Source organism: Phyllopteryx taeniolatus, chromosome 3 (genome assembly GCF_024500385.1).
Source record: "Phyllopteryx taeniolatus isolate TA_2022b chromosome 3, UOR_Ptae_1.2, whole genome shotgun sequence".
NCBI lineage: Eukaryota > Metazoa > Chordata > Actinopteri > Syngnathiformes > Syngnathidae > Phyllopteryx > Phyllopteryx taeniolatus.
The window spans coordinates 33,685,783-33,711,423 of record NC_084504.1 but is presented as its reverse complement, the minus strand read 5'-3'; the positions used below and the strand labels follow the sequence as shown (position 1 = coordinate 33,711,423).

Genomic DNA, 25,641 nt, shown 5'->3' with positions numbered 1-25,641 from the left:
CTGCTGCAGGTGGTGCGCTTTGTGTGTGAGAAGACCACAGAGCATACCAACTAAGACAAATAAAAGATACAGACCAAGAACAATGTTGTCTTTATTTGAGGGTTGATGTTTCATTCTTACAAGACGACTTTCATCCGTAGATGTAATGCAAAATAGATGACCTGCACGTCGATATGTAGATGTACTGCATACAGTATACCATAGACGTGTAGCCCTAGAAGTTGATGGGCATCTTCATCCAGCCATGATGTGTTTGACAAAGTCGGTGTAGTTGACATGCCCGTTGGCGTCCTCCTGTCCGGCCATGAGCCGGTCCACCTCGTCCTCTGTCATCTTCTCCCCCAGGGTGGACAGGACGTGGCGCAGCTCGGCCCCCATGACGGTGCCGTTGCCCTCCTTGTCGAACACCCTGAGCCCCTCCACAAAGTCCTCGAAGTGTCCGTGGCCCTTGGTGCGAGCCACGTGCTGCAGCATGGGCAGGAAGGCATCAAAGTCCAGCAGTTTGGCGTGCATCTCCTCGGCTTTGGGCCGCCCCAGCAGCTTCAGGACGTCGTCGTTGGTCGGGTTGTGGCCCAGCGCTCGCATCACGTCGCCGCACTGCGCGTACGTGATCTTCATCTCGCCTGCCGGCGTCTCGTCAAACAGCGTGAAGGCGTCGCGGAACTCGTCCATCTGCTCTGCGCTGAACTCCACCACCACGCTCTTCAGGTCCACCTCGCACGCTTTCGCTTCGGCTTCTGGAGCTTTGGGTGGCAGCGCGGCACTCTCGTCTTTCTTGGCCTCCGCTGGCTTCTTGGCCTCCGCCGGCTTCTTGGCTTCCACTTTCTTGGGGGCCATGTTGCCGATTGGCGGGCGAGGGACGGGGACGCTCTTATAGGCGGCGCCAGGCGAACTGGGATGTCCAAACACGGACAACGACGGGAATAGAAACACTCCACCGAGATAACGTGTAACTCTGATCACCTTCAGCCTGATAAACGCACACACATCAACCTTTAAATAAACATGAACACAATCACATTCTATACTTGACTGTTTTTCTCAATCACTTCACTGGTGGTGATGTGTGCTCGTGTGTTCATGTCTGTGTGTGTGACTTTCATAACGTTCATCATGCTTAAATATCAGGTCACATGTTTGTTATGACACTTACCATGTTAGCAAAGAGCCAACCTAATAAACACTACACTAGTTGTCACTCACATGCGCGCACACACTTCATCCGTCAAATCGACATTATTAAGACATATTTTACACTTTTTTTTTCTTTTTTCACTTCAGTAGAAGTACAGAAACTGCGCGCACCTGCGTGTACAGCCTAGGTGTGTGTTTTCACCATTTTTATAACTCTTTTAATCACAAATCAGTGTCAACCCGCATCTACGTTTGTTACAACGCTTACGTTAGCAAATAACCCAATTTAATAAACGCACATTAGTTGTCACATGCACACACAGACACACGTACCTACAACGTAACACTGACACACAGATTCTACACCTCGTTGTTTTTCTAAATCACTTGAGTAGTAGAATGGAAACTGTGTGTGTGCGTGTGTCTGTGTGTGTGTGCGCGTGTCAGTCCAGAGGAGATCATGTGAGTGGATGAGTCATTGCACTCCACTTCCACTCCATTCCACTATCACACCTTGGATACACGAACTCGGAGCCACTCCAAAATAAACCACTCATCTACTCCCTCCACCTCAGTCTGCTTTTGGGTCCAGTCCAATTACATACGATCACGTATCGTGACAGAATACTCTGGCCAACATGGACCCAGCAACACCGGAAGCGTTGAGGGAAGCGCTCGCCCACCAGGGCGCTCACATAGGCAGACAAGACAAAGCTCTCCGCGAGATCCTGGACTCATTAAATACCCTCACACAACAAGTATCTCTCCTGTCCTCCCAGATGCCCTCCGGCAACCCCCACCTCAGCAACCCTCCCGTGAGTATTCCTCCCGAGCCCGCAGCCTCCGACCAACCCCTCCTCCCGTACAAAGAGCCTCACGTTCCTCCTCCCGAACCTTACTCTGGGGACCTAGGTCCATGTGGTCAATTTCTATTAAACTATTTACTTGCATTCTATCTGCAACTGCTGAGTTATCCCACGGACAAATCCAAAATTGCTTTCATCCTTAACCTCCTGGGTGGGAGAGCTGTCAAATGGGCTGCCGCGTTTTGGCATAACTCCTCTCCGGTACTTGCATCATTCGACTCATTTTCTGCCAAGCTTAAGAAATTCTTTGACCACCCCGTTAAGGGTAGGGAAGCCAGTCGGCACCTCCTAGCCCTCACTCAGGGTTCGAGTTCCGTGGCTTCATACGCAATAGATTTCAGTATACTAGCGGGTGAATGTGGTTGGGATGACGTCGCGTTAAAGGCATTTTTTTCAACAAACCCACCTCACTTGAGGATTTAATTTCCCTAGCTATCAAACTGGACAATCGTCTTTGAGAAAAAGCTAGGGTGCGTGGGATTAGAACGCGCAGTATAGCACCATCTGCTGACACAGCGCCTCCAGCCACTCTGCTGCACACTGAACCCCCTGGAACCTCCTCTTCACCCCCCCACTGGACTGGAGAAGCCCATGCAACTAGGCAAGACCCGTTTAGACCCCCTGGAACGTCAGCACTGCTTCAATCAACGGTTATGTATTTATTGTGGACAGCCAGCTCACGTCATAGCCACTTGCTCAATAAAACCAAAAGACCAGGTTCACCACGGCCCAAGAGCGCCGTGGTGAGCCAAACCAACAACTCTCCGAGCTCTCCCTCCCGTATGACCGTTCCTCCATGTGTCTTTGGTCCCGATCGCCATATCACTGGGACAGCCCTCATCGACTCCGTCACAGATGACAACTTTATTCATGAGGGGTTGGCGTGTCAGCTCCAGCTTTCCCTGAAACCCCTCCCGTTCCCTGTAAAGGTTACGGCCCTGGATGGGTGACTCATTTCCCCTGTCACCTACCAAACTGCACCGTTCACCCTGCTCATTTCAGGAACTCGTGACACCCTCCAGATGTTTGCTATTCCCTCCCCGGAGACTCCACTTGTCCTTGGTATCCCCTGGCTCAAGAAACACAACCCCGTCAATTGGACTCACCTGTCTATCACTGGTTCGAGTCCTTTCTGCCACTCTCACTGTCTTCTCTCAGCCGTCCCGACCTGCAGCAAACCTCAGCTACCAGTAACTCCTATCGATCTCTCCCGGGTCCCTGAAGAATATCATGACCTCTCCCCGGTGTTCAATAAAGATCTTGCCATCGCTCTTCCCCCCCACTGCCCCTATGATTGCGCCATTGACCTCCTGCCTGGTGCCCCTCTCCCCTCCAGCCGCCTATTAAACCTTTCCCGTCCAGAAAAGGAAGCTATTGAGAATTATATCCGCGACTCCCTTGCCTCTGGACTCATCCGGCCCTCTTCTTACCCCCTGGGGGCTGGATTGTTTTTTGTCAAAAAGAAAGATACCACTCTCCGCCCTTGCATTGACTTCCGTGGTCTCAACGACATTATAGTTAAGAATAAAGCCCCGCTGCCCCTCATTGACCCCTCATTTGAACCCCTCTGCGACACTCAAATATTCACCAAGTTGCACCTGTGTGACGCTTATCATCTCATCCGCATTAGAGAGGGGAGCGAATGGAAAACTCCCTTCAATACCCCCCTCGGACACTTTGAATACCTGGGGCCTCAGTCTTTCAAACCTTCATCAACGACATCCTCCGTGATATGCTTAACCAGTTCATCTTTGTCTATTTACACGACATCCTCATCTTCTCCCGCTCCCCGAAGAACATCGCCAACATGTCCGCCGAGTCCTTCAGCGCCTTTTGGGAACCGCCTCTTTGTGAAACCTGAAAAATTAGAACTCCACCTCTCCTCTGTACACTTCCTTGGATACATCATTGCCAAAGGACAACTACAACCGGCCCCGGCTAAAATCCAAGCAGTCGTTAACTGGCCCATTCCCTCCACCAGCAAAGAACGTTTCCTGGGCTTTGCCAATTTCTACCACAGATTCATCGGGGATGACAGTAAAGTGGCCGTTCCCCTCACCAGTCTCAACTCCACCAGATTTCCTTTTCAGTGTACCCCGGCAGCATTTCGAGCTTTTGAACGCCTGAAGGAGCTTTTCACCAGTGCCCCCATCCTGAGACACCCCGACTCCTCCCTCCAGTTCATTGTGGAGGTTGCCACTGGAGCTGGGGCCGTCCTCTCCCAGCAGGACCCCGAATCCCAAAAATGACATCCCTGTGCCTTCTTTTCCCGTCGCCTTTCCCCATCCGAACGGAATTACGACGTTGGAAATCATGAGCTGCTTGGCATCATCTGGGCCGCGGAAGAATGGAGGCATTAGCTGGAGGGGACCGTTTCTCTGTTTATTATAGGGACCGACCACAAGAATCTCGGCTATCTCCGTTCTGCCATGTGGCTTAACCCCCGGTAAGCTCGTTGGGCCCTATTCCTCAGTTGATACAACTTTAGCCTCTCCTTCCGCCATGGTTCTCGTAACGACAAGCCGGACGCAGTTTATCGCATTTATTCACCCCCCTCCAAATCGGTGGAAGCGGACCCCATCCTTCCCTCCTCCTGCTTTGTTGGGGCTTCCGCGTGGAAGATCGAACAAGTTGTTAAGAAGGCTCAGAGAACCCAACCCGATCCCAAGACCGGACCACCAGACTCTCTCTTCATGCCCAATTCTGCCCGCTCAGAAGTACTTCAGTGGGCCCATAACTCCAAACTAACCCGTCATCCCGGAATCACCCGAACCATTCAATTCATTCAGCAACACTTCTGGTGGCCCAGTCTGGCTAAAGACACCTGAGAGTTCGACCTAGCCTCCTCCGTCTGTGACCGGGGTAAGGCTTCGCATCAGCCCCCAGCCGGTCTGCTGCGCCCCTTACCCATTCCGAGCCGCCCTGGGTCCCACATTTCCCTGGACTTGGTTACCAGCCTACCCGACTCTGAAGGTAACACCGTCATCCTTACCATCATAGATAATTTCTCCAAGTGTGTCCATTATGTACCCCTTCCCAAGTTGCCCTCTGCTTTTGAGACCACTAACCTTCTAGTCCTTCACGTATTCAGATTTCACGGCATCCCTATTGACATTGTCTCAGACCGAGGTCCTCAGTTCTCCTCCCAGGTTTGGAAGGAGTTCTGCAAGACGGTGGGCGCAGCAGCCAGTCTGGCTTCTGGGTACCATCCCCAATCCAACGGCCAGACGGAGCGGGCGAATCAAAACCTGCAGTCTGCTCTTCGCTGCATTGCTGCACGCAATCCCGCCGCCTGGATGCCCAATTCTGCCCGCTCAGTGTGTATATATATATATATATATATATATATATATATATATATATATATATGTATATATAATTTATTTTAAAAAACACTTAAAGAGGAAGAAAGTTGTGGAATTGGGTTGTAACAGCAATTATGGCGGCTGTGTTGACCGAAGACATTGGACCTATAACGCATGCGCCTTCTGCAACCCGGAAGCAGTCGACAGTCGACAGACCCGGAAATAGAAAGTAGTCTATCTAAAACGAAACGCGTCTCAGAGCCCTCCTCGTGTCCACGCGCGCACAACAAACATGAAAAGTCTTTTTAAAAACATTTTCAACGTTTATGTAACTTAGATGAGGAGTGTTCGCGTCTGCTGCACCAAGAGCCAAATCGACATTGTCGTCATTTCTTTCGAAGGTAGACTTCTGCATTTATGTTTGTTTGTGATATATGTTCAATTTTCGTCTTGCGTTTGTACCAAAACATAAATATTCAAGTCAGAGTTTTAAGAAAAATAATGAGTGAGTGCATCAAACCTGAGCAATCAATTAATTATCAGATGTGCTCAGCGGTTCATTTTGCTCTTTAAGTGTGGCCTCGGTCTTTTTCGTTGTGGAGTGTGTGTGCAATGATACAATGCAGGTATGTTACTAAATGTAGATAACCGGCCGCCGTGTTCTTTCCATTTCGCTGTGCCTTCCCACCAGTGGACTGCGGTCAAGCCAGCCGCCCCTCATTTTGTTCATACTCGGCATTACGGTAATAAGTCGCCAACTCGCGGCGAAAGCCGCCTTCAAAATAAAAGCCTCCCCGATAATAGGGACGTCAATGCTGGCAGTAGCTTTGGCAGCCTGATGCCCTCATCTGGCTCCTGAATCCTTATCCAATTATTCCAAACTAGGGCTCAACCGTGTTTCAAATCTCTATCCAATGAATGTTTTTGTAACATATTGTACCTCCATCCATCCATTTTCCACACCGCTTATCCTGGTTAGGGGCGCTGAAGCCTATCCCGGCTGACTTTGGGCGAAAGGCGGACTACACCCTGAACTGGTCGCCAGTCAGTCGCAGGGCGCATATCGACATGGACAACCATTCGCACTCACATTCACACCGCCACTGAGTGGGAACTGGACCCACGCTGCCCGCACCGAAGTCAGGCAAGTGGACCACTACACCATCAGTGACACATACTGTCCCTATGAACGTTAGTAGGATTGCCACACAGTTTACAGTTCTCTCTTAGAATCCTTCGTCCATAATCTGTATGTTCAGCCCATAAAGCAACACAACACTACCGTTTATTTATGAAAGCGTTAAAAACCCGATAACGTGTGGTTAGCTATTGACTTCCATCGGCTTTCTGCCAACCGAGACGCCACGTGACCATTTGGTGACCGCACGGGAAACGCTTCCAGCCAGTGTGTCACAGTGGCATTTCCATGCATATGTGCAGCCCTTTTACACAACCAAGCAGAATCCTCTTTATTTGCCAAGTATGTCCAAAAACACACAAGGAATGTGTCTCCGGTAGGTGGAGCCGCTCTAGTACGACATCAGAACACTTTGGAGACATCAAGACATTGACCAAAAAAACCAGTCACTGAGCAATAAAGGGTTGCTAGTTATCTGCTAATGCTGGTACAATTGTGCAAAAAGATGCAGAGTCCTCGAGCACTTGGAGCAGTTCGAAAGACTAATATTGCAATAGTCCGGTGCGATGACCTTTGTGCGAAGGGCGCCGAGACTTCAAGGAGTTTAAAGTGACGAGTAGTGCGATAGTCTGGGCCAATGTTGATTGTGCAAATGTTGCAGATGCTACTCTGGCACGAGTGGCCAGTATATGCAAATAGTGCAGCATGGCCAGACAACTACAGCGAGTGCACGAGAAATGTATGATCGGCCCACAGAAATGTGACAACGCTGAGTTCACTTCATTGCCCACAAAGGAAGACGACGACAACAGAATTCTCGCCCTTGTTTTGCAGATCAACTACTGCAGCGTTGGCCTTATCTGGCCCGCCTCATTTCCACTCAAAATGAGATGCTCACAAGTTCCCGCCCCCGTTGGCATCCCGACACCAAACAAGAAGAAGAAGAAGAAGAAGAAGAAGAAAATTGCTCAAGATAACAGCCTTCCTCCCGTTGATGTGCTTGCTCACAAACAGAAGAAAAGAAAACCACAAGAAAACATCTTCCTTCCTGCTGATGTGCACACAAAGAGGAAGAAGAGAGCACCAGAAGAAGAAAACATGGCTCTTGCTGATGTACACACCACCAAGGAAGAACAGAAGAAGAAAAGCGCAGACGACAACAACATACTTCTTTTGGCTGAGGGCCACACAAACAAGGAGAAGAAGAAGAAGAAGAAGAAGAAGAAGAAGAAAAAAATAATAGAAGACGACGACAGTGTCCTTCCTGCTGACAAGCACACTCACAAGAGGAAAAGAGAAGAAAAAGACAACAACGGCCTTCCTGCAGATGTGCCCGCCAAGAAACGCAAGAAGAAAAGAAAACAAGAAGCAGAAGATGACCGATTTCTTCCCGCTGAAGACGACGACGACGGCGACGACGACGTGGTTCCTGCTGACGTGCCCGCTAGCAAACAGCAGAAGGAGGAAACAGAAAAAGAAATGGAACAAACCGTCCTTCTTCCTGCCAATGGCTGCACCAACAAGAAGAAGAAAATAAAAGAAGCCAGCAGTGTCTTTTCTGCTGACGAGCACACTCGGAACAAGACGAAAAGAGAAGAAAAAGACAACAGCGGCCTTCCTGCGGGTGTGACCGCTAAGAAACGCAAGAAGAAAAGAAAACAAGAAGCAGAAGATGACCGATTTCTTCCTGCTGATGTGCAGAAGAAAAAGAAAGAAGCTCAAGAAAACATCATTCTTCCTGCTGACGTGCACCCTCACAAACGGAAGAAAAGAGCAGAAGAAGAAAACTGCTCCCCTGCCGATCTGCACGCAAAGAAGAAGAAAAAGAAAAAAACGCCAGAGGAAGAAGGCGGCGGCGGCGGCGGCCTTCCTCCTGGCGTGCACACGAAGAAGACTGTGATGTCGGAGGTGGAGGAGGTCTCCATGGCAACCGTGGAGACGGAAACAAAGACGCCGGTGAGTGCGGCGGTCGCCTACGCGGCGCAGGCGGTTCCCGTGGAGACGAGCGAGGCGGAGGAAGAGAGCGTCATTGCGACTGCCGATGACATCGCTGTCCCCATGGAAACCAGCACGACCAAACAAGATGACCAGTGAGTCCTCGCCTGTTAGTGAATGACCGAGTTAGCCATTTGTTGATTTCGGGAAGGAGGAACGATTGCGAACGCACTCGCTGTATCCGCAATCGTTCCCGACTTCCTAATCACGGCGAAGGGATTGTTCCTGGACATTTTGGGAAATATCTCGGTAGTCATAGCAGCCATTGTAATAATGTGCTAACGCTATTCTCCGCTAACATTTTTCCATGCTAACGGTGTTCCGTGTATGTTTAAGGTTGGACCCTGTTTTGGTGGCGCAGTTGGAAGAGTTTATTGGCAGCGTGAAGTATCGACCCTCGGGTGACATCAAGTTTCTTCTGCGTCACGACCTGCATCGCTTCCGGCTCTTCAAGGAGCAAGGTAGCGCTCCCACTTGAAAATAGGACCACCTATTATTGTTAGGGCGGTCCCCGTCACGGTTTTTTGATTTGTCTTTTTTGCACCCGAGTCCGAGTCACTTCATCACAAGTGTCTGCCGTTAGCGAGTCCCGATCCGATACCTCGGCGATGCATTAAGAAAAACGAGTTCAAATCCAGCGTCGCCGGTGTGTGGAGTTTGCATGTTCTCCTCGTGCCGGTTACTCCTGTCTCCTCCCACATCGGAAAAACGCGTGAGGTTAATTGACGACTCTAAATCCCCTGTAGGTGTGAAGGGTTGTTTGTTTGTTTGTGTGCCCTGCGATTGGCTGGCGACCGGTCTAGTGCGCACCCCGCCTGTCGCCCGAAGACAGCCGGGATAGCGAACATGCCAACTCCGCACAGGCGAGGCCGGATTTGAACCCGGGTCCTCAGAACTGTGAGACAGGTGTGCTCACCGGTCAAAGTCACAGATGGCAAAGTGTTCAACACGAGGACGGCGAACCCAAGTGGACAAAAATAATAAGCGCACTTCGCATGCATATTGTGTATTGGCTTTAAACTAGATATTAATCAAGAAATACACTTGGCAGATGTTTTCTACCGCGGCGGTTTCTGGAACCGAATCCCCGTGACAAGCCGCATTTACTGACATGAATACACGGTGAAATAGTTTGGATTGTTTGAAGTGAAGGCGACATGGCAGCATTGCGGTTCTTCTTCTTATTGTTATTATTATTGGTATTCTTTGATCGCTGGTGATTCTGCTTTACACGTTCAGGATCAGCGAGTTTAAAAAACCGATAACCGATCTGATCGCAAGATGGAGGAATTGATTTACAATAAATAATGTATGGTTGTTCCTCGATTGATGCCAGCAGTGAGGCATAGTGACAGACAGAACGCATGAATGGTCTTCTATTAGATAGCAGGAAGTACATACCGTCATTCATGGATCCACTTTTTGTGACATTTTTGTTTTGTTGCTGTGCCGTGAGATTTTTCAATTGTTCCTTGGATCCGTGAAGGTTGGAAATCACTGCTCTCGTCAGATTGTGAACACCAACACGTTTTGTTCTTATAATACAGTCGGCTCGCTCCACTCTTGTTGTCGTCACCACGGTAACGAGTGTATCCGGTCCCATTTAGGGTTGACAAGATAAAGCCCAATGATCGTAAAAAACGGGAGGCGGTGGTATCGGAGTACAAGATTTTGGAGTCTTGTAGTCTGATCAAGCCCTTCCGGGTCTCACTGTCATTGCCCACGTGAGCATTGAAGTCCCCCTCCGAGGACTCCAAAAAGGCTGGTGCATAGGCACAAACGGCAGTCAGTCAGGACCCGAAGGCGGGCACCAAATCAAACCGTACTGTCGACAATACAAACAGGGTGTTCGGACTCTTAAGCTCCGCCTCTTCCCGCGGGTGCAGGCCTGTCCATCCGTTGGGGGCGCTTCACTCCGGAGGAGAATCGGCGAATCCGAGACAACATGACCCACTTCCTGGCTGTGACGGGCGTGAGCTCCAGCGACCAGATTCTCTTCCCTTGGCGCTACGAGCACCTAGAGAAGAACATTAAGAAGCTCAAAAGAGACCATGGCTTTCTGGAGGCCATCGGTGGGACTGCAACACACACACACACACACACACACACACTGAATGTATGCGGAGGATGTGCACACCTCGTGTTTGATGTGGCGTTTGTGTTGGAGCAGCCGAGGGAATCCCGAGGCCGTGCAAGCAGGTTCTGACCAGAGCTTTAAAGATCGACTACAGCAACCACAAGGGACAGTGAGCAAAACTCTTCGCCCTTCTAATCATTTTTTCAGAAGCCATCATCCGATTTTCAAAATTCCTGCTACATCGAATGAAGTGCACTCCGCTTTTTGACAGACTTTCATTTTGGGGAAATGTTGTCGCGTTGCTAATTGTAGTGATTCGGGAGTCGGGAATGATGAATCGTTCACTCATTCCCGACTCCCTCATCACTACAAAGGAATTTTCAGCGGACATTTTCGGGAGCTATCTCGGACAGACCTCGGCCATTGACGTCCATGGGGCGCATCCGGCCCTTTTGGCGTCCCCTTACGTCTTATGTCCCTCAAAACAAATGTCAACATTGCAATTGAAAGTATTTATAAGTGTGTTGTTTTTATTTTGAAAGGCCGCACGTGTCCGCACGTGCTCGCTGCAGGCGGCGACGAGCGATGCGCCCAAAAAAAGGAAAGTTGATACCAAATGCCACATTTTCAACAAGACTTAATTATTTACTGAAGTCCGAGGTAAAGCCGTGTGCGTAGTTTGCGGCACACGTAGCTGTGTTCCAGGACTATACTCTTCATCGCTAAACACAAGGAAAGATACAAGAATTGGACGGAGGAAGAGCAGGCAAACCCTAACCCTTTTTTGAATTCCTTATTTTATGGGAACCCCAAATTATGTCAAAATAAACAAATACTTGAAGTTCTTTAAATTGCGGGCCCTGAATCTTTTTGGGAAAGGGTCCGGAATGATGCCGCTTTCTTCTCGAGTTCGCCGTCGCCATACAGAGCTCCTATCGAGCGAAGTGACCATGTACCAAGTGTGATGTCGGTTGTGTGCGGTCAGTGTGCGTTGTTGTACTTGACCCACGCCTCCTCCGTGTGCTATCGGAGGTTCTCCACGGAGGAGCTCCGTCAGCTGGTCAAGTTGCAGAAGGTCCACGGCAACGATTGGCGACGTATTTCTGCGATGATGGGCCGCAGCATCTACGCTGTACAGAAACGCTTTGCCAACATTGGTTAGATTTTGGTTACTTTTGGTTGACTTTTTGTCACGTTGAATTCGACATCTAACATTTGCGGTCCCGTTTGCGGTCAGCATCCGGCCGAGGCAGATGGACATCGGAGGAGGAGGACCGGCTGAAGGAAGCCGTCAAGACTTACCTGGAGGTCGTGGTCCGACGAAGCTCGGCCGGTTCCGAGGACGACGGCCTTTTGAGACTGCGGCAACTCTGTGCTGATTTGCCGTGGACGGAGATCAGCCAGCACGTGCGGACCCGACACTGGTGTCAGTGTCGACTCAAGTGGTCAGTGTGACGCCTTCCGCCATATTTCCTTCTAATACAAGCTTGGATTCCCATTGGGCCATATTCTCCTGTGGGCGCGTGAGTCAGCATTTTCAAGATCCGCCGATTCTCCCGTAACGACTTCTGACACAGCCGCCACATGTACCCGGCTAGTTTGCGCGTAAAGGCTTGAGAAGCGTGCCTCATTGAAGTGTGCAGGTGGGTAGAATTTCCGGAATGCGGAGTTTTCCTGAGACGTGAATGGCATTGAAATCCATTTGGGAAATATGTCACACTTAAATGGGGAAATGATGCCCTGTGCGGATATGCGGAAGTCGGCGTCCATTTAGTCGCGGGCGCCGCTCGTCGAACAGGCTACTTCAAAGGAGTATGCGTTTTTGTATTCTCTCTATTAAAGAAAAACGGTACTGTACTCTATGTGTAATGTAATCTGCTTTTGGATTCCGCTGTCGATGTGTGATGTGCCAGGGACACGTTACGGCGGTCGGGCAGTCGGAGAGCCTATATGCGCCAGGTGTCCGTCAGCGTGCCGAGCCGCCGGATGCTCAGAGCACGGGATGGAATCAAAACGTGCAACGTGCAACGTGCTCCGAGGCCAGATATGCGATATGGCCACACGTCCGGGGTGACTCCACCCAAAGTGTGCACGTGGTCAGAAGATGCGCAAATGAGAGAATGAGGTGGACAGCAGAATGGGCGCAGACAGAAAAGTCTAGAGCTGTGCGTCATTCCTGACTGAAGCATACAGGAGAATGTGGCACCATTGTGCATAGCAGCAAATGATTTTCTTGTCTACAAATCTTTCAACAAATAAACATTTTAGTTTCAACTTAGCATTTCTTGTAAGAATAAAAGAAGATGAAGCATTAATTAAAAAAACATTTCTTGTAAGAATAAAAAAAGATGAAGCATTAATTAAAAAAGGCATTAACAGCCTTGAAGTAGCTTGACTCAGAAGTGACAGAAGTGAGTATTTGTGAGCAACAGTATGGTTTCATGCCGACAGAGAGTACCACAGATGCTTGAGGGTGTTGATGGAGAAGTACAGAGAAGGTCAGAAGGAGCTACACTGTGTCTTTGTAGATCTAGACAAAGCCTTTCACAGAGTACCCAGACAGGAACTGTGGTACTGCATGCGGAAGTCTGGAGTGGCAGAGAAGTATGTTTGACTAGTATAGGACAAGTATGAGGGCAGCAGAACAGTGCTGTGGGTGTGACGGAGTTTATGGGAATGCATCAGGGATCCGCCCTGAGTCCCTTCCCGTTTGCATTGGTGATGGATAGGTTGACAGATGAGGTTAACACTCCCTGTGGACCGTGATGTTTGCAGATGACATTGTGATCTGCTGTGAAAGCAGGGAGCAGGTGGAGGAAGAATTAGAAAGGTGGAGGCATGCACTGGAAAGGAGAGAAATGAAGATTAGCCCAAGTAAAACAGAATATATGGAGTGAGCAGGTTTGAGAGGATTAGAAATGAGCTCATCAGAGGGACAGCCAAGGTTAGAGAGAGCAGACTTGGATGGTTTGGACACGTCTCGACCAAAGAGAAGGTTGATAGATGTCGTGATGAGGGAAGACATGAGGGCAGTTGGTGTTGGAGAGGAGGATGCAGGAGATGGAAAAGGAGGACACGCTGTGGCGACCCCTGACGGGACAAGCCCAAAGATTAACGCCCGTGCGTTTCCCGCCGATGCTTGAGAAAATTCCTCAAGCATTTTTTTTTACTGGAAATAACGTAGTGCTCGTTGCAGCCCAAATTAGAATACACAAGAAGTGACTCCCGTCTGCTCAATAACAATTGCGAAAGGCGGAGTTGTGAAGCCGGTTGCATGCTTTCCTACCAGACGGTTAAGTTGCATGTTGTGTTTCAGGTTCAGCATCCTAAAGCATCGGCTGTCTCAGAAAAACCATAGGAAAAAACCCGAAAGACTGAAGACTAAAATCCACCTGATTGAAACGTAAGCTCAACCAATCAATGTGTTGATTCCTCACTGAGTGAAGGCAGGTGCTGTGTGTGCGTTTCGCTTGTACGAAATCAGTGTGTGGCCGAGAGAATGCGTGTTGATGAACCAGCGAAGGTCGCATGCTACGAACGTATGAAACGTGTCAACCGCTGTCGTGTGGATATTCCGGGTTGGACGCAACGAACGTGTGAAATGTGTTTAACGCTGTCGTGTGGATATTCTACATTGGACGCAATGAACGTGTGACCGCTGTCGTTTGGATTCCGGGTTGGACGCTACAAACGTGTGAACGTGTTCGTGTGGATTCCAGGTTGCACGCTTTGGACGTGGAGGATGCGAGGGACATCGATTGGGAGAAGGTCGCTGCTTTCGTGGGGTGAGTCGAAAGTTGTCGCCCGAGCAGCCTCCGAACGTTCTGATGCGGCCGTGTCGTTCTTTCAGCGGCGTGACTCCAGTTTGCGTCCAGAAGCTTTTCCGAAACCTTAAAGTCTCCAACGTTCCCGACTGGTCTCGCCGTTCCTACGGAGGTCAGTATCGTAGCGACCTGTGGCGTGGAGTCTTTTCCCGGCGCCGCTTGTGACCCCGATCCTCTCGCCGCCCCGCAGAGATCATCGACTTCCTGCAGGAGCACGTTACGCCGTGCCTCGTCGAGACGCTGCGGCGCTGCAACCGAGAGGAGGCGGAGTGGGAAGCGCCCCTGAACGACGCGTACGCTCTGTTCAAAATCTTCGCATCGGGAGAAGACGGCGAATTTGTGGAGGTGGACAACACTCAGCCGAGCAGACGGCGTTCGGAACGCTTGCTTGAACGCGCACCTTTGAGCGCTAACCCTCGTAGGAAGTCTCCTCAACTACAGACGATCAGCCTAACAGCCCATCAGACGCCCCGACTACAGCCTAACAGCCAATCAGAGGCCCTAACTGCAGACGATCAGCCTAACAGCCAGTCAACGACAGACGCGAGCGCTCCGTAAAGCAAACGCCAAAGTTTGAATGCGCACCTCTAAGCCCCGCCCCTTCCTCAGAAACTCGTTGTTTTTTTGTCTTCGTTCCATAAAAAGGGTTCTTAAGGCTTGACGTTGTGACAGCTTCCTTCATTGCCCTCCTAAAAACAAGAAGTACATCTGACGGTCGTTCGTACGCGGTGTTGGTAAGATTCTAATTCCACGTAAGAAGATTTAGGTAATTGAATTACAAAATGAAGTCATTGTAATCGTAATCCATTACCTTATTGGGAGAAAGTTTGTCATTGAATGCGTTGCTTTTGGAAATTTCAATGATTACAATGTGGTGATACGATCCAACGTAGCATAGCATATAACAGGTCTGGCTGGAACTGCGTTTTCACCGAGAGGAGCCAACCTTTGAACAACAAAATAATTCATGTGTTTAGAGATATAACTATATAATAATTCACGTCCACACAGGTCGCCGCGTCTGAACCGGAAATGAATTAATTTAAAACTATATGATGATGATAATAATAAAAACTTGTAATATAAGAGAACATATTAGTACCACTGTCAGGTTCAAACCACCTCGAACATTTAAGAAACAATAAACAAGGAAGGAAGACAAGAGATTTTGTTTTGTTTTACCCGCGAGGAGAAAACGGAATTGGCAAAGGTGAACTCATCCATAGACGGATATTTTCGACGATGTCATGTGGGTTGCGATGTCTTTGACACATTTTTCAAACTGGAAATTCAGACACACTTTGACATTTTGTTCTGGAACGGAATTTTTAAAGTTCAGAAGCTCCGGCGATCTCTGGTCATGTGCCGTTCTGCCGCTCTGCGATTGGCTTTCTTTGGTCACGTGCCACTCAATCGGCTTCTTAATACGGTGTTACGGCAGTCAGCTGCAAGTTTGCAACGACGACGAGACGGTCGTGGGTTTGTCGAGACAAAAGATAAGGGCTTAGGGCATAGTGCGGTGCGAAGCCGAGGCTACATTTACAGGTACGTAAGCCCACGTAAGTTACAGGCTTATATTTCTGATGCAAGAACAATGTGGCATGCGGCATGACGTCAGTTTCCATGAAACGTGAATGACCCTGAAGCGCCAACTTGTGGACATCCATCAATTTTCTCAAGTGCTTTTCAAATTCAGCAGGGTCGCGGGCGCGTCGGCGCCTATCCCAGCTGACTTCGAGTGAGAGGCGGGGTACATCCCGAACTGGTCGCCATAGACAGTAGACAACCGTTCCCACTCCCACTCACATTCACAGCAGGTTTAAACTCACAATGTATCAACTTTTGAACCCATAAAAAGAACATTGACTTTTGAACAGTTTCATCTTTATAATTTTGGACTTGCTCATTGAAGAAAATTCTTTTTTTCCTTTGGGCTTGGCCCATTAGGGGGCGGCCACAGCGCCTCATCCTTTTCCACGTCAGCCTACCCCCTGCATCCTCCTCTCCAACACCAACTGCCCTCATGTCTTCCCTCTCGACATCCATCAACCCTTTCTTTGGTCTTCCTCTTGCCTGGCAGCACCATCCTCCTCATCACCCTTCTACCAATATACCCACTATCTCACCTTTGCACGTGTCCAATCATCCAAGTCTGCTCTCTCAAACTTTGTCTCCAAAACATCGAACCTCGGCTGTCCCTCCGATGAGCTCATTTCTAATCCACTCCAAGAGAGAACCTCAACATCTTCTTGTCTCTTCAGTGCCACTGTCTCTGATCCGCACATCATGGCCGGCCTCACCACAGTCTTCTAAACTTCTAAACATTCACATAACACACGTGACACTTTCCTTCACCCGTTTCTTCACTTCCTTACCACACGCACCATTGCTCTGGACTGTTTAGCCCAGGTATGACAATTCCTCCACCCTCTCTATCTCTTCTCCATGTAGCCTCAGTCTTCCCCCTCCACCCCTCTCGTTCATGCATTTATATTCTGTTGGGCAAATCTTCATTCCTCTCCTTTCCAGCGCATGCCTCCACCTTTCTCACTGTTCCTCCAGCTGCTCCCTGCTTTAACTGCCAATCACAATGTCATCTGCGAACATCATGGTCCACGGGGATTCCAGTCTAACTTCATCTGGCACCCTATCCATTCCATCGTTCATCCTCTTTTGTGCCTTTCCAACTTCCCCCTTACTAATCATTGCCACTTCCTGGTCCACCACACTTGCCTCTTCTACTCTTCCTTCTCTCTCATTTTCCTCATTCATCAACTCCTCAAAGTATTCTTTCCATCTCTGTCCTTAATCACCCTAACCCGCTGCACATCCTTCCGATCATTGAAAATTACTGCCATTGTTACATGTACAAGAATGGGGCATAGCTCATCCAAATGCAACACACGTATTTTGTTTTACACTTAAGAAACAGCATCAACGATACACTTTGGAACACACTGTATCATACATAACATCCATTTACAGTAGTGTATGCCTTTATTGTGACGTTCGAACCCCAAACCGGAAGTGACGTACATCCGCGAGTTAGCATTTAGCGCCAATCCATATTGTTCCTCAAACTTGGACTTCACATCAATATAGCCGTATTAACACATTACCATTAGTGTCACGATGCATTCTATGAACTTAGCACATCTTAACAACCACCACGCGTCTTGAAGTTCCCATATGCTATGAGCTATGTTGCTAACAGTTGCAGCTGGTGTAGCTAACGCGGCGAACGCAGCTCCCGCCGATAGCTATCTGTACTTCCCATACCATTTCTGAAGACATCTCAAATTATTGCCTGATACAATTCTGTAGTTTATCAACATGTATTCATACACCTTATACACGCGTCAGCACGACTGTTGCATCTCGTCTCATTCACCGTACTGTGACCACTCCTCTACGGTGGCTCCGGTAGCTATTTCTGCCAGCCCCGTGACACAGTCCCAGTGTACCCCCTGCTGACCATAGACTGAACAGGTAAATACCTGAATCTGCGGTACTTTCCACCATGCTGAATACTGGCAAACGATCATCTGTCATATTCAAAAATTAATTGGGGGATGACTATTTTATAACATGCCACACTCTGCCCTTCAAAATTGAATGTCTCCTGACATTACAGTTAAACAAGTTCAACACCCTTCCATAGACCAAGGTCTCCAGAATGTCTTTATTGCCTGAGTTTTGGTCACCCTACAGTCTCTTGCCAGTAAGGATGGCTGTCCTAGTCTATCGTAGCTTAGTATTACCGGTAACGGTCTCTTCCAATGTGACTGTCTCCTCTCTTGGTGCAATTGCTCTGTCTCCGCCTCACACCAGTCACTATCCAGATCTCCGTCAGGCATACTCTCAAATTTTGGCCTCTGTTGGAGCATACCATTGTTGGTCAGGTCACCTGGCACCACCAACATTGTCCTGGAATGGCACATCTGCTGCTTCTTGTAGTGGCACATCCATGGCATCCTGCTGGTCCCCTGGACTCCTTTCTTGCTCAGGGCTTTGGCGGGGCTGGAATGGTTCTGTCAGAGGATTGAGCGCATATGATGTCTTCTGCGTCCCACTGGTTGGTGCCACCATTGTCATCCTTGTCCTCATCATCATCTCTGTCAGACTCAGGTCGTTGCTGGACTTGCCTCTTCTGTACTTTCCTTCCGTTTTTGTGATCTCCGGCTTCTCTCAGCTGTGACGTGCCCTCCTTGTCCAGTCTTTCTGAGGGGAGAAAGTCAAAAGGCAGCAAGAGGTTCCTGTGAATCATTCTGTTGTTCCGTTTTCTGGACTGACTTGGTAGACTGGGCTGTTGTCACCTTTCCTTTCCTTCACCGTATATACCTGCCCTTCCCAGTAGGACCGAATTTTTACAGGGCCACCTCTAAGAGTCAGATTGCGGACAAGGACTCTGTCGCCAGGCTCAAGGTCTCTGTCATGCACTCTCCTGTCATAGTGCGCCTTGCCACGGGCTGCCGTCTTGGCAGCAATCTGGTAGGCCTTTTGCATCCTCCCTTTCCACTGGTCCACATAATCTGCATAAGCACAATGAGTCTCATCTCTTCTGAGGTCAAACAGCAGATCATGTGGCAGTCAAGGAGGCCTCCCGAAGACCAGAAAGTAAGGGGCATAGCTTGTTGCCTCGTTCCTTGTGCAATTGTACACATGGACCACTGCTTCCAGTCTTCTTTCTCCTTGTCCTCAGGGGTATGCAACATGGACACTAGTGTGCGGTTGAATATTTCCCTTATGGATGTTGTGTGGGAGCCTTGAATGGCAGAGAGGTTCTTCAGTTGGTTCTCAATCTCTTTACCCATGTCGTGGTGTCATGGAGTTTTTAAAATGTATTTATTTCTTCTTCGCCTCCTGGCTGGCTCGCCAAAATACGTTCCATGTACAAGAATGGCGCAGAGCTCATCCAAGTGCAACACATTTATTTTTGTTTTTTACCGGGGGGAAGGAGAATTCTGTTAACAGAAAACAAAAACACAATGCGTCAGCACGACTGTTGCATCTCGTCTCATTCACCGTACTGTGACTGCTCCGGTGCCTATTTTTAATACACAACACCTGGCTATCTTAACAGTGTCTTATGTCTTCACTTAAGAAACAGTATCAACTATACACTTTGTAACACATTGTATCATACATAGCATCCATTTACAGTAATACAGTTCGTTTCCTTAACTATTATCATTGTCACACGAGTGTATACCTTTATCGTGACGTTCGAACCCAAAACCGGAAGTGACGTACAATCGCGAGTTAGCATTTAGGGTCAATACATATTGTTCTTTAAACTTGGACTTCACATCAATATAGCCGTATTAACCGGCAAAAAACACATTACTTCTAACAGCTAACAGCATGCTAAGTTGACAGTTGTGGAGCCCAGATTGGAACGAGCTCGAGCTGCGTCCTGGTCAGCTGCCATCTGTTTGCGTCAGCCACACTGTTTTCATTTCGGTTAGATTGTTTGCTTAGCTTTTATTTCATGAGTCAAATAGTTGATGACGTCATCCCGAACGAGGACTGGCAAAGTCCACACTTGTCCCGTCAGTTTTGTTCACCGGCGCCCCCGGAAGCCAACACGGGCCAGAACCCATTGAGCGGGAAGTTGACTCCTCGCGAGCGTCCGCCGCATCAAGCGCATTCGGTGACGGCGATGGCGTCCGACTTCTATTTGTTGGCGGCGGCGGTGACGGCGCCGCCGCTGGTCCTGAGGATGTTTGGTAGGAACAGGAGGCCCGACGCCCTCTCGATGGTTTCTATAGGAACCAGGAAACGCTCCAGAGGGATCTTCTCGTCCACGGGCTCGTTGGGAAGAACGTACGAACGTAGCTCCACGCCGCCCTGCGTGCCGTCACGCTCCAAGACCAACACCTGTGCCCGCAAAAAACAACAGCGGCGCGCCGATGACGGCAACACCATAGACATCAAAATTAAACAGCTGCAGGCCCAAGATTAATTTGCGTCATCTTTGAATTGCTACAAAAGGACAGTTTAAGGAACTATCTAGGTCCACTGACTAAAAATCTTTTTGTAGTGATTCAGGATTTGGGAATGATCGCAATCATTCACTCATTCCTCACATTAAGATTTTCTGTCTACCCCGAGGACACGAGCTGACCTTGAAGAAGTGCGTCGGCACGGCGATGTGGTTCGGACCCAGGACTTGATAGTGGACGTAAAGCTTGCCATCTGCTTCCTGCCTGCAAAACACGTTAGAGCGCCACCTTGAGTTTGGTTTACCAACCTGTCATTATCTTGTCTTAGTTACACTATCGGGGCTTTTCCACCAAGCAGCCCAGGAACTTTGAGTTCCTGGTCGCAAAAGGTTCCTGTAGCCCATGTGGTTTGTGTTTCTATCGCACTAATTTGTTCAGGGTGGCTTAAGCAAATAAGAAGAATCACCTTTTATTGTCATGAACATGCATGCACACGAAATTTGTTCTCTGCATTTAACCCATCACAGTGACCACATACACATGTTAGTGGAACACACTGGAGCAGTCCGTAAGTGCAACTTGAAACTCTACTATGCAAAGCAAAAACCATTTATCAACAACACCCAGAAACGGCGCCGGCTTCTCTGGCCAGACCTCATCTAAGATGGACCGACGCAAAGTGGAAAAGTGTTCCGTGGTCCGACGAGTCCGCATTTCAAATTGTTTTTGGAAATTGTGGACGTCGTGTCCTCCGGGCCAAAGAGGAAAAGAACCATCCGGACTGTCACGGACACAAAGTTCAAAAGCCAGCATCTGTGATGGTATGGGGCTGTGTTAGTGCCAATGGCATGGGTAACTTACACATCTGTGAAGGCACCATTAATGCTGAAAGGTACATACAGGTTTTGGAGAAACATATGCTGCCATCCAAGCGACATCTTTTTCACGGACGCCCCTGCTTATTTCAGCAAGACAATGCCGAACCACATTCTGCACGTGTTACAACAGCGTGGCTTTGTAGTAAAAGAGTGTGGGTACTAGACTGGCCTCCCTGCAGTCCAGACCTGTCTCCCATTGAAAATGTGCACCGCATTATGAAGCGTCAAATACGACAACGGAGACCCCGGACTGTGGAACAGCTGAAGCTGTACATCGAGCAAGAATGGGAAAGAATTCCACCTACAAAGCTTCAACATTTAGTGTCCTCAGTTCCCAAACGTCGATTGAATGTTGTTCAAAGAAAAGGTGATGCAACACCGTGCGAAACATGACCTTGTCCCAGCTTGTTTGGGACGTGTTGCAGCCATAGAATTCTAAGTTTATGATTATTTGCTAAAAACAATCTAGTGGATCAGTTTGAACATGAAATATCTCGTCTTTGTAGTGTCTTCAATTCAATATAGGTTGAACACGATTTGCAAATCATTGTATTCCGTTTTGATTTCTGTTTAACACGACGTCCCAACTTCATTGGAATTGGGCTTGTACATTTGAACACACCAAATCACTGAAAATCATCTCCCTTCTCAACCGGCACTAGAATCCTTTTTTTTATAACCGTTCTTTCTTTCCTTTAGCTTTGTTAACCGTTTTCTCTGTGTTTTAGCCCGTCGCGCCTTCACCATTACCCAAGAAAACAACTTCCTGTTCCGTCATCAAAATAAAAACACATCCGGCCATACGACCTTCAAAATAAAAGCACCTAAACACTTGGGAAAACAAGTCATTACTTTGTTCCATAAACTCCCACCAAATTATTTATAGTTATTTTGTACACAACTTGATATTGTTCTGTAAATCGACCGTCAGTTGTCGTACTCGAGCGGCTCCGACGACCGGAGACAAATTCCTTGTGTGTTTTTGGACATACTTGGCAAATAAAGATGATTCTGATATAAAAGAACTAATTTTCAGAAGTAAACTTTCAAAGTACAACAAGAAACCTTTGGTTTTATCTTAAGCAGCCTCTAGAAGCAGAAGTTATGAGGGGATTTGGAGTGAGAGGCGCCAAACCGTTTGGATCGTTAAGATCGGCGTGACGCGCTGTAGCCTTTCATACGTGTCATTCCTATGACCAGCGTAAATTAACAGCAAATAATTACTTTGTTGCTTACAGGAACTCCGAATGCTTCAGCATATCAAAAGATTTTGGACACTCAAACAGTTCAAGGATTACCCCTTCCAACATGTCTGTGCACCAGTGCACAAAGCAAGGTCTATAAAGAATTTGGTGTGGATGAACTTGACTGGCCTGCACAGTCCTGACCTCACCCTGATCAGAATCAGAATCATCTTTATTTGCCAAGTATGTCAAAAACACACAAGGAATTTGTCTCCGGTGGTCACAGCCGCTCTAGTACAACAACAGACAGCCATTTGACAGAAAATACTTTTGAGACAGAAAAACACAGTACGGAGAGTCACTGAGCAATGAAAGGTTACCGGTATTGCCGATTCCAATTTTTTTTTTTGGGACAATTGTGCAAATGATGCAGAGTCCTCTAGCAATTGATACAACACCTTTGGGTTGATTTCGAGTGGACTCAGTGTCACGACTTCTCAACCAACATCAGTTTGTGACCTCACAAATACGCTTTTGGAAAAATGGTCATAAATTCCCATAAACTCACTGCTAAACCTTGTTGAAAGTCTCCCCACGAGTGTTGAAGTTGTTACACTTGCAAAGGGAAAATGGACATCATATGAAGCTATGTGGCTATCAGGTGAGCCAATACTTGTGGCGCTCTAGCGTATGTGAAGATGGAGTCATCATTTCGCTAGCCGTCCTTATCTTATTTCATTTCAATGTGTTGTGGCTTTGCGTTCACCTGGGCAGGTAGAGCGGGCCGGTGCACACGTAGACATTGGCGTAAAGTTTGGTGAGCGAGCGACACAACTTCTCCAGATTGTTCCACGCGTTCTGGTTCATGTGAGGGTTCTGCGTGCGCACACACACACATTAACCTTTGTGTGTGGGGACACCTTGTGGTTGAAGTGTATCTTTCGTGTGGTCACCTGAGGGGCTACGTTGGTCAGGTAGAAGGTGTCGTCCATGGCTTTCTGGCTCCACTTGTGATTGGCCGCCGCCGCCATGTGACCTCTGTCGAGGCCGCTCCCCCTGTAGTCGCCGTTGGTGGCGCGGTGGAAAACGTGCACGCTGCAGGGACGCACACACGCTGACACTCGTGTGCATGTTGCACGCACGCACACGCTGACACCTGCGCACTCTCGCACGCGTCTGACCTGTCGTCCTCCTTGAAGTCGCAGCGCTTCCTGTCGGCGTTCCCGCCGAGCGTGTCGCCGCCGAGCCTCTCGATGACCCACGCGGGCGTCCTGGTTCGGGGGTCGTACGAGCTCACGTAGGATTCTCTCGTGCGAACGTTGGACAGCGACGGGAAGCCGTATTTCATCACAGCGCCCCCGGAAGGCCGGCTCAACTACAACAATTACGAAACTTTTTTTCCCCAATCGTAATAAAGAGGCTTTTTGTCCGCCGAATGAGTACGTTTTCAATGGGTCGACGTGGAAGAGGGTCACGCCCTGCTGGCCTGTGAAATTCACGTTTGTGGACCCCCGTGATGACTAACTGATCCCTGTAGATGGCGCCGTTGCATCGTTTCGAACAGGGGTGTCAAACTCAAATTCACGGTGGGCCAAACTCAACATTTTATGAAAAATCACTGCAATGTGCATGTTTCCCTTCTCTCCAGAAATGTAGCATTAAAGTTTATCATATGACAACAAACTTCTATTTTGCTTGAACACTGAATCTGGAATAAACCAACTTTAATATTATAAACACGAGAAATCTAATTTGCGATAAAAGACATCAGTGGTATTTGTATTGAAATGGATAACATGAATTCTTCTGCGTCTCCATCTTCTATTTATCGATCTCCAACTATCTTGACCGATGGGCCGACACACGAGCAAAGCATTCTGGGATTTGCACGATGAGTGGCGCATGCGCTATATACTGGCGGGCCAGCGTTATACACATTTGATATGGTCTTGCGGGCCAAATATAACGACAGCGTGGGCCTGAGTTTGACACACGTGGTTTCGAAGATTTCGTTTCGATTAGGCGGTGAATCTCAGCTTGTCACTTCGATTATGAGGGAGGGAAAAGAAAGGCAAGACGTGGCAAGCCGGGCTTGCGCGGTCCCTCGTGCTCCAACATTGTACGCGTGTTCGCTAGAAACGGGGTGTGAGGCCGTAGGTCGTAGAAAGTTTCTTGTGACGGTGAGAAAAGATAATGGAGAGAATGGTGGGGGGGGGAAAAGACACGGACGTTCAACTGGAGCCATGCGGTGCGTGAGCATCACGATGCGTTTGTTTGTTGTATATCTACAATTAAGTAATGATTGACCATCAAAAGCGCTTTGCCTTGTTTTTGTTGTTTTATAGTTTGAGGCGTCACAAATGCAAAAAAAAATATGCGCGTCAGTCACTGTTCTGCTTGACAGATTTCTGTCACACAAAGCTCCTTTTCTCCGCTTTTTTGTTGTTTTGCGAAACTCACTCATGTTCTACTGTTGATTACTAGAGAGCGGAAAAAGCTAGATCATTTTGATCCCCCCTATTCTTGACTTTGATAGGTTTGGTGTTTCTACTGTCACAGAACACCATCTTGTTGTTGGTCTTGTAAGATCAGTCAAATTGCTCAAAACGTTCACCTCATCTTATTGTTCTGAGCGTCCCGAAAAACACTGGCTATCCCAGATGCTCTACTTACACGTGTCGGCAGGAGGCTTTTAAGAAGGTAGAAGGTAAAAGGTAAAAGAAAGAAAGAAAGTCCTGGGTTAGCCCAATAAATCCATGTAAGCTGTTTGAAGGTGACACGTAAATCTTCATGCGAGCAACTCTTGAGCCTATTTTGCACAATTCACCATTTCATTTGATTTGACTTGAACTGGATGGTTGCCAAAACCTCCAAGTGACGTCACCACGGGCACGCACCGTCAGTTCGTACGCGGCGTGGACGTTCGGAACCGGCACCGCCGGAAGCCGGCCGAGAAGACCGACTGCCGGCTGCTCCTCCTGGCCGCCCGAAGCCTCCCACAGGCGGCTCGCCGAGGCGCCGAGGGCAGCTCCGAACGACAAGGTCGCCAACGTCGTCCGCCACTTGCCGGTCATGGTCGCGTTCAGATGACGTCACTCACGGCTTGGCGGAAGTGGAGCGTCTACCGGTGATGGCGCAATGGCTTGAAACAAGGTGATTTGATGGCTTTGGGCACTTTGTATTATTGATAATATTGATGGTGACGTCACACTACTGTTCAAATGTTTTGTTTGATTCTTTCATCAATAATGACAGCATCAAAACTAAGCAAGTCTTTGTTATAAATTTCATAATT

General features: G+C 48.5%; 3 protein-coding genes across 8 annotated transcripts; 1 reads left to right on the top strand and 2 right to left on the bottom strand.

Moving 5' to 3' along the window:
• Positions 1 to 73: 73 nt before the first annotated feature.
• LOC133475714 (myosin light polypeptide 6-like) lies at positions 74 to 1,161 on the bottom strand. The gene has a single exon (XM_061768982.1). The coding sequence runs from the start codon at positions 835 to 837 to the stop codon at positions 235 to 237; it is 603 nt and encodes a 200-aa protein (XP_061624966.1). The 5' UTR covers positions 838 to 1,161; the 3' UTR covers positions 74 to 234.
• A 3,672-nt stretch (positions 1,162 to 4,833) lies between these two features.
• On the top strand, positions 4,834 to 15,000 carry LOC133475709 (transcription termination factor 1-like). 3 transcript variants are annotated; one of them, XM_061768964.1, is made up of 12 exons: positions 4,834 to 4,973; positions 6,285 to 6,449; positions 7,278 to 8,533; positions 8,775 to 8,899; positions 10,325 to 10,510; positions 10,609 to 10,684; positions 11,548 to 11,672; positions 11,753 to 11,960; positions 13,832 to 13,918; positions 14,235 to 14,300; positions 14,366 to 14,451; positions 14,530 to 15,000. In XM_061768964.1, exons 3-12 carry the CDS (start codon positions 7,329 to 7,331, stop codon positions 14,895 to 14,897), a joined length of 2,532 nt encoding a protein of 843 aa, XP_061624948.1. In that variant the 5' UTR covers positions 4,834 to 4,973; positions 6,285 to 6,449; positions 7,278 to 7,328; the 3' UTR covers positions 14,898 to 15,000. The 3 variants fall into 3 exon arrangements, with proteins under 3 accessions (XP_061624948.1, XP_061624949.1, XP_061624947.1); XM_061768963.1 differs by lacking the exon at positions 4,834 to 4,973 and adding an exon at positions 5,490 to 5,706; XM_061768965.1 differs by lacking the exons at positions 4,834 to 4,973; positions 6,285 to 6,449 and adding an exon at positions 5,489 to 5,706.
• Positions 15,001 to 19,253: 4,253 nt separating this feature from the next.
• endog (endonuclease G) lies at positions 19,254 to 25,495 on the bottom strand. 4 transcript variants are annotated; one of them, XM_061768979.1, is made up of 7 exons: positions 25,174 to 25,386; positions 25,020 to 25,035; positions 23,528 to 23,721; positions 23,300 to 23,441; positions 23,113 to 23,222; positions 20,467 to 20,548; positions 19,254 to 20,219 (listed from the first exon to the last, which is right to left on the bottom strand). In XM_061768979.1, exons 1-7 carry the CDS (start codon positions 25,179 to 25,181, stop codon positions 20,016 to 20,018), a joined length of 756 nt encoding a protein of 251 aa, XP_061624963.1. In that variant the 5' UTR covers positions 25,182 to 25,386; the 3' UTR covers positions 19,254 to 20,015. The 4 variants fall into 4 exon arrangements, with proteins under 4 accessions (XP_061624963.1, XP_061624961.1, XP_061624962.1 ...); XM_061768977.1 differs by lacking the exon at positions 25,020 to 25,035 and having other exon boundaries at positions 25,244 to 25,495; XM_061768978.1 differs by having other exon boundaries at positions 23,300 to 23,721.
• Between the last annotated feature and the right edge of the window lie 146 nt (positions 25,496 to 25,641).

Coding starts and splice junctions, on each gene's coding strand:
- LOC133475714 (XM_061768982.1), bottom strand. CDS start 837: ATGGCCCCCAAGAAAGTGGAAGCCAAGAAGCCGGCGGAGGCCAAGAAG.
- LOC133475709 (XM_061768964.1), top strand. CDS start 7,329: ATGAGATGCTCACAAGTTCCCGCCCCCGTTGGCATCCCGACACCAAAC. Junction 10,511..10,608: donor TGGCTTTCTGGAGGCCATCG/GTGGGACTGCAA, acceptor GTGTTGGAGCAG/CCGAGGGAATCCCGAGGCCG. Junction 13,919..14,234: donor AAAATCCACCTGATTGAAAC/GTAAGCTCAACC, acceptor TGTGGATTCCAG/GTTGCACGCTTTGGACGTGG.
- endog (XM_061768977.1), bottom strand. CDS start 25,420: ATGACCGGCAAGTGGCGGACGACGTTGGCGACCTTGTCGTTCGGAGCT. Junction 23,223..23,299: donor TGACCAACGTAGCCCCTCAG/GTGACCACACGA, acceptor GTGCGCACGCAG/AACCCTCACATGAACCAGAA. Junction 20,220..20,466: donor TGCCGACGCACTTCTTCAAG/GTCAGCTCGTGT, acceptor TTGCGGGCACAG/GTGTTGGTCTTGGAGCGTGA.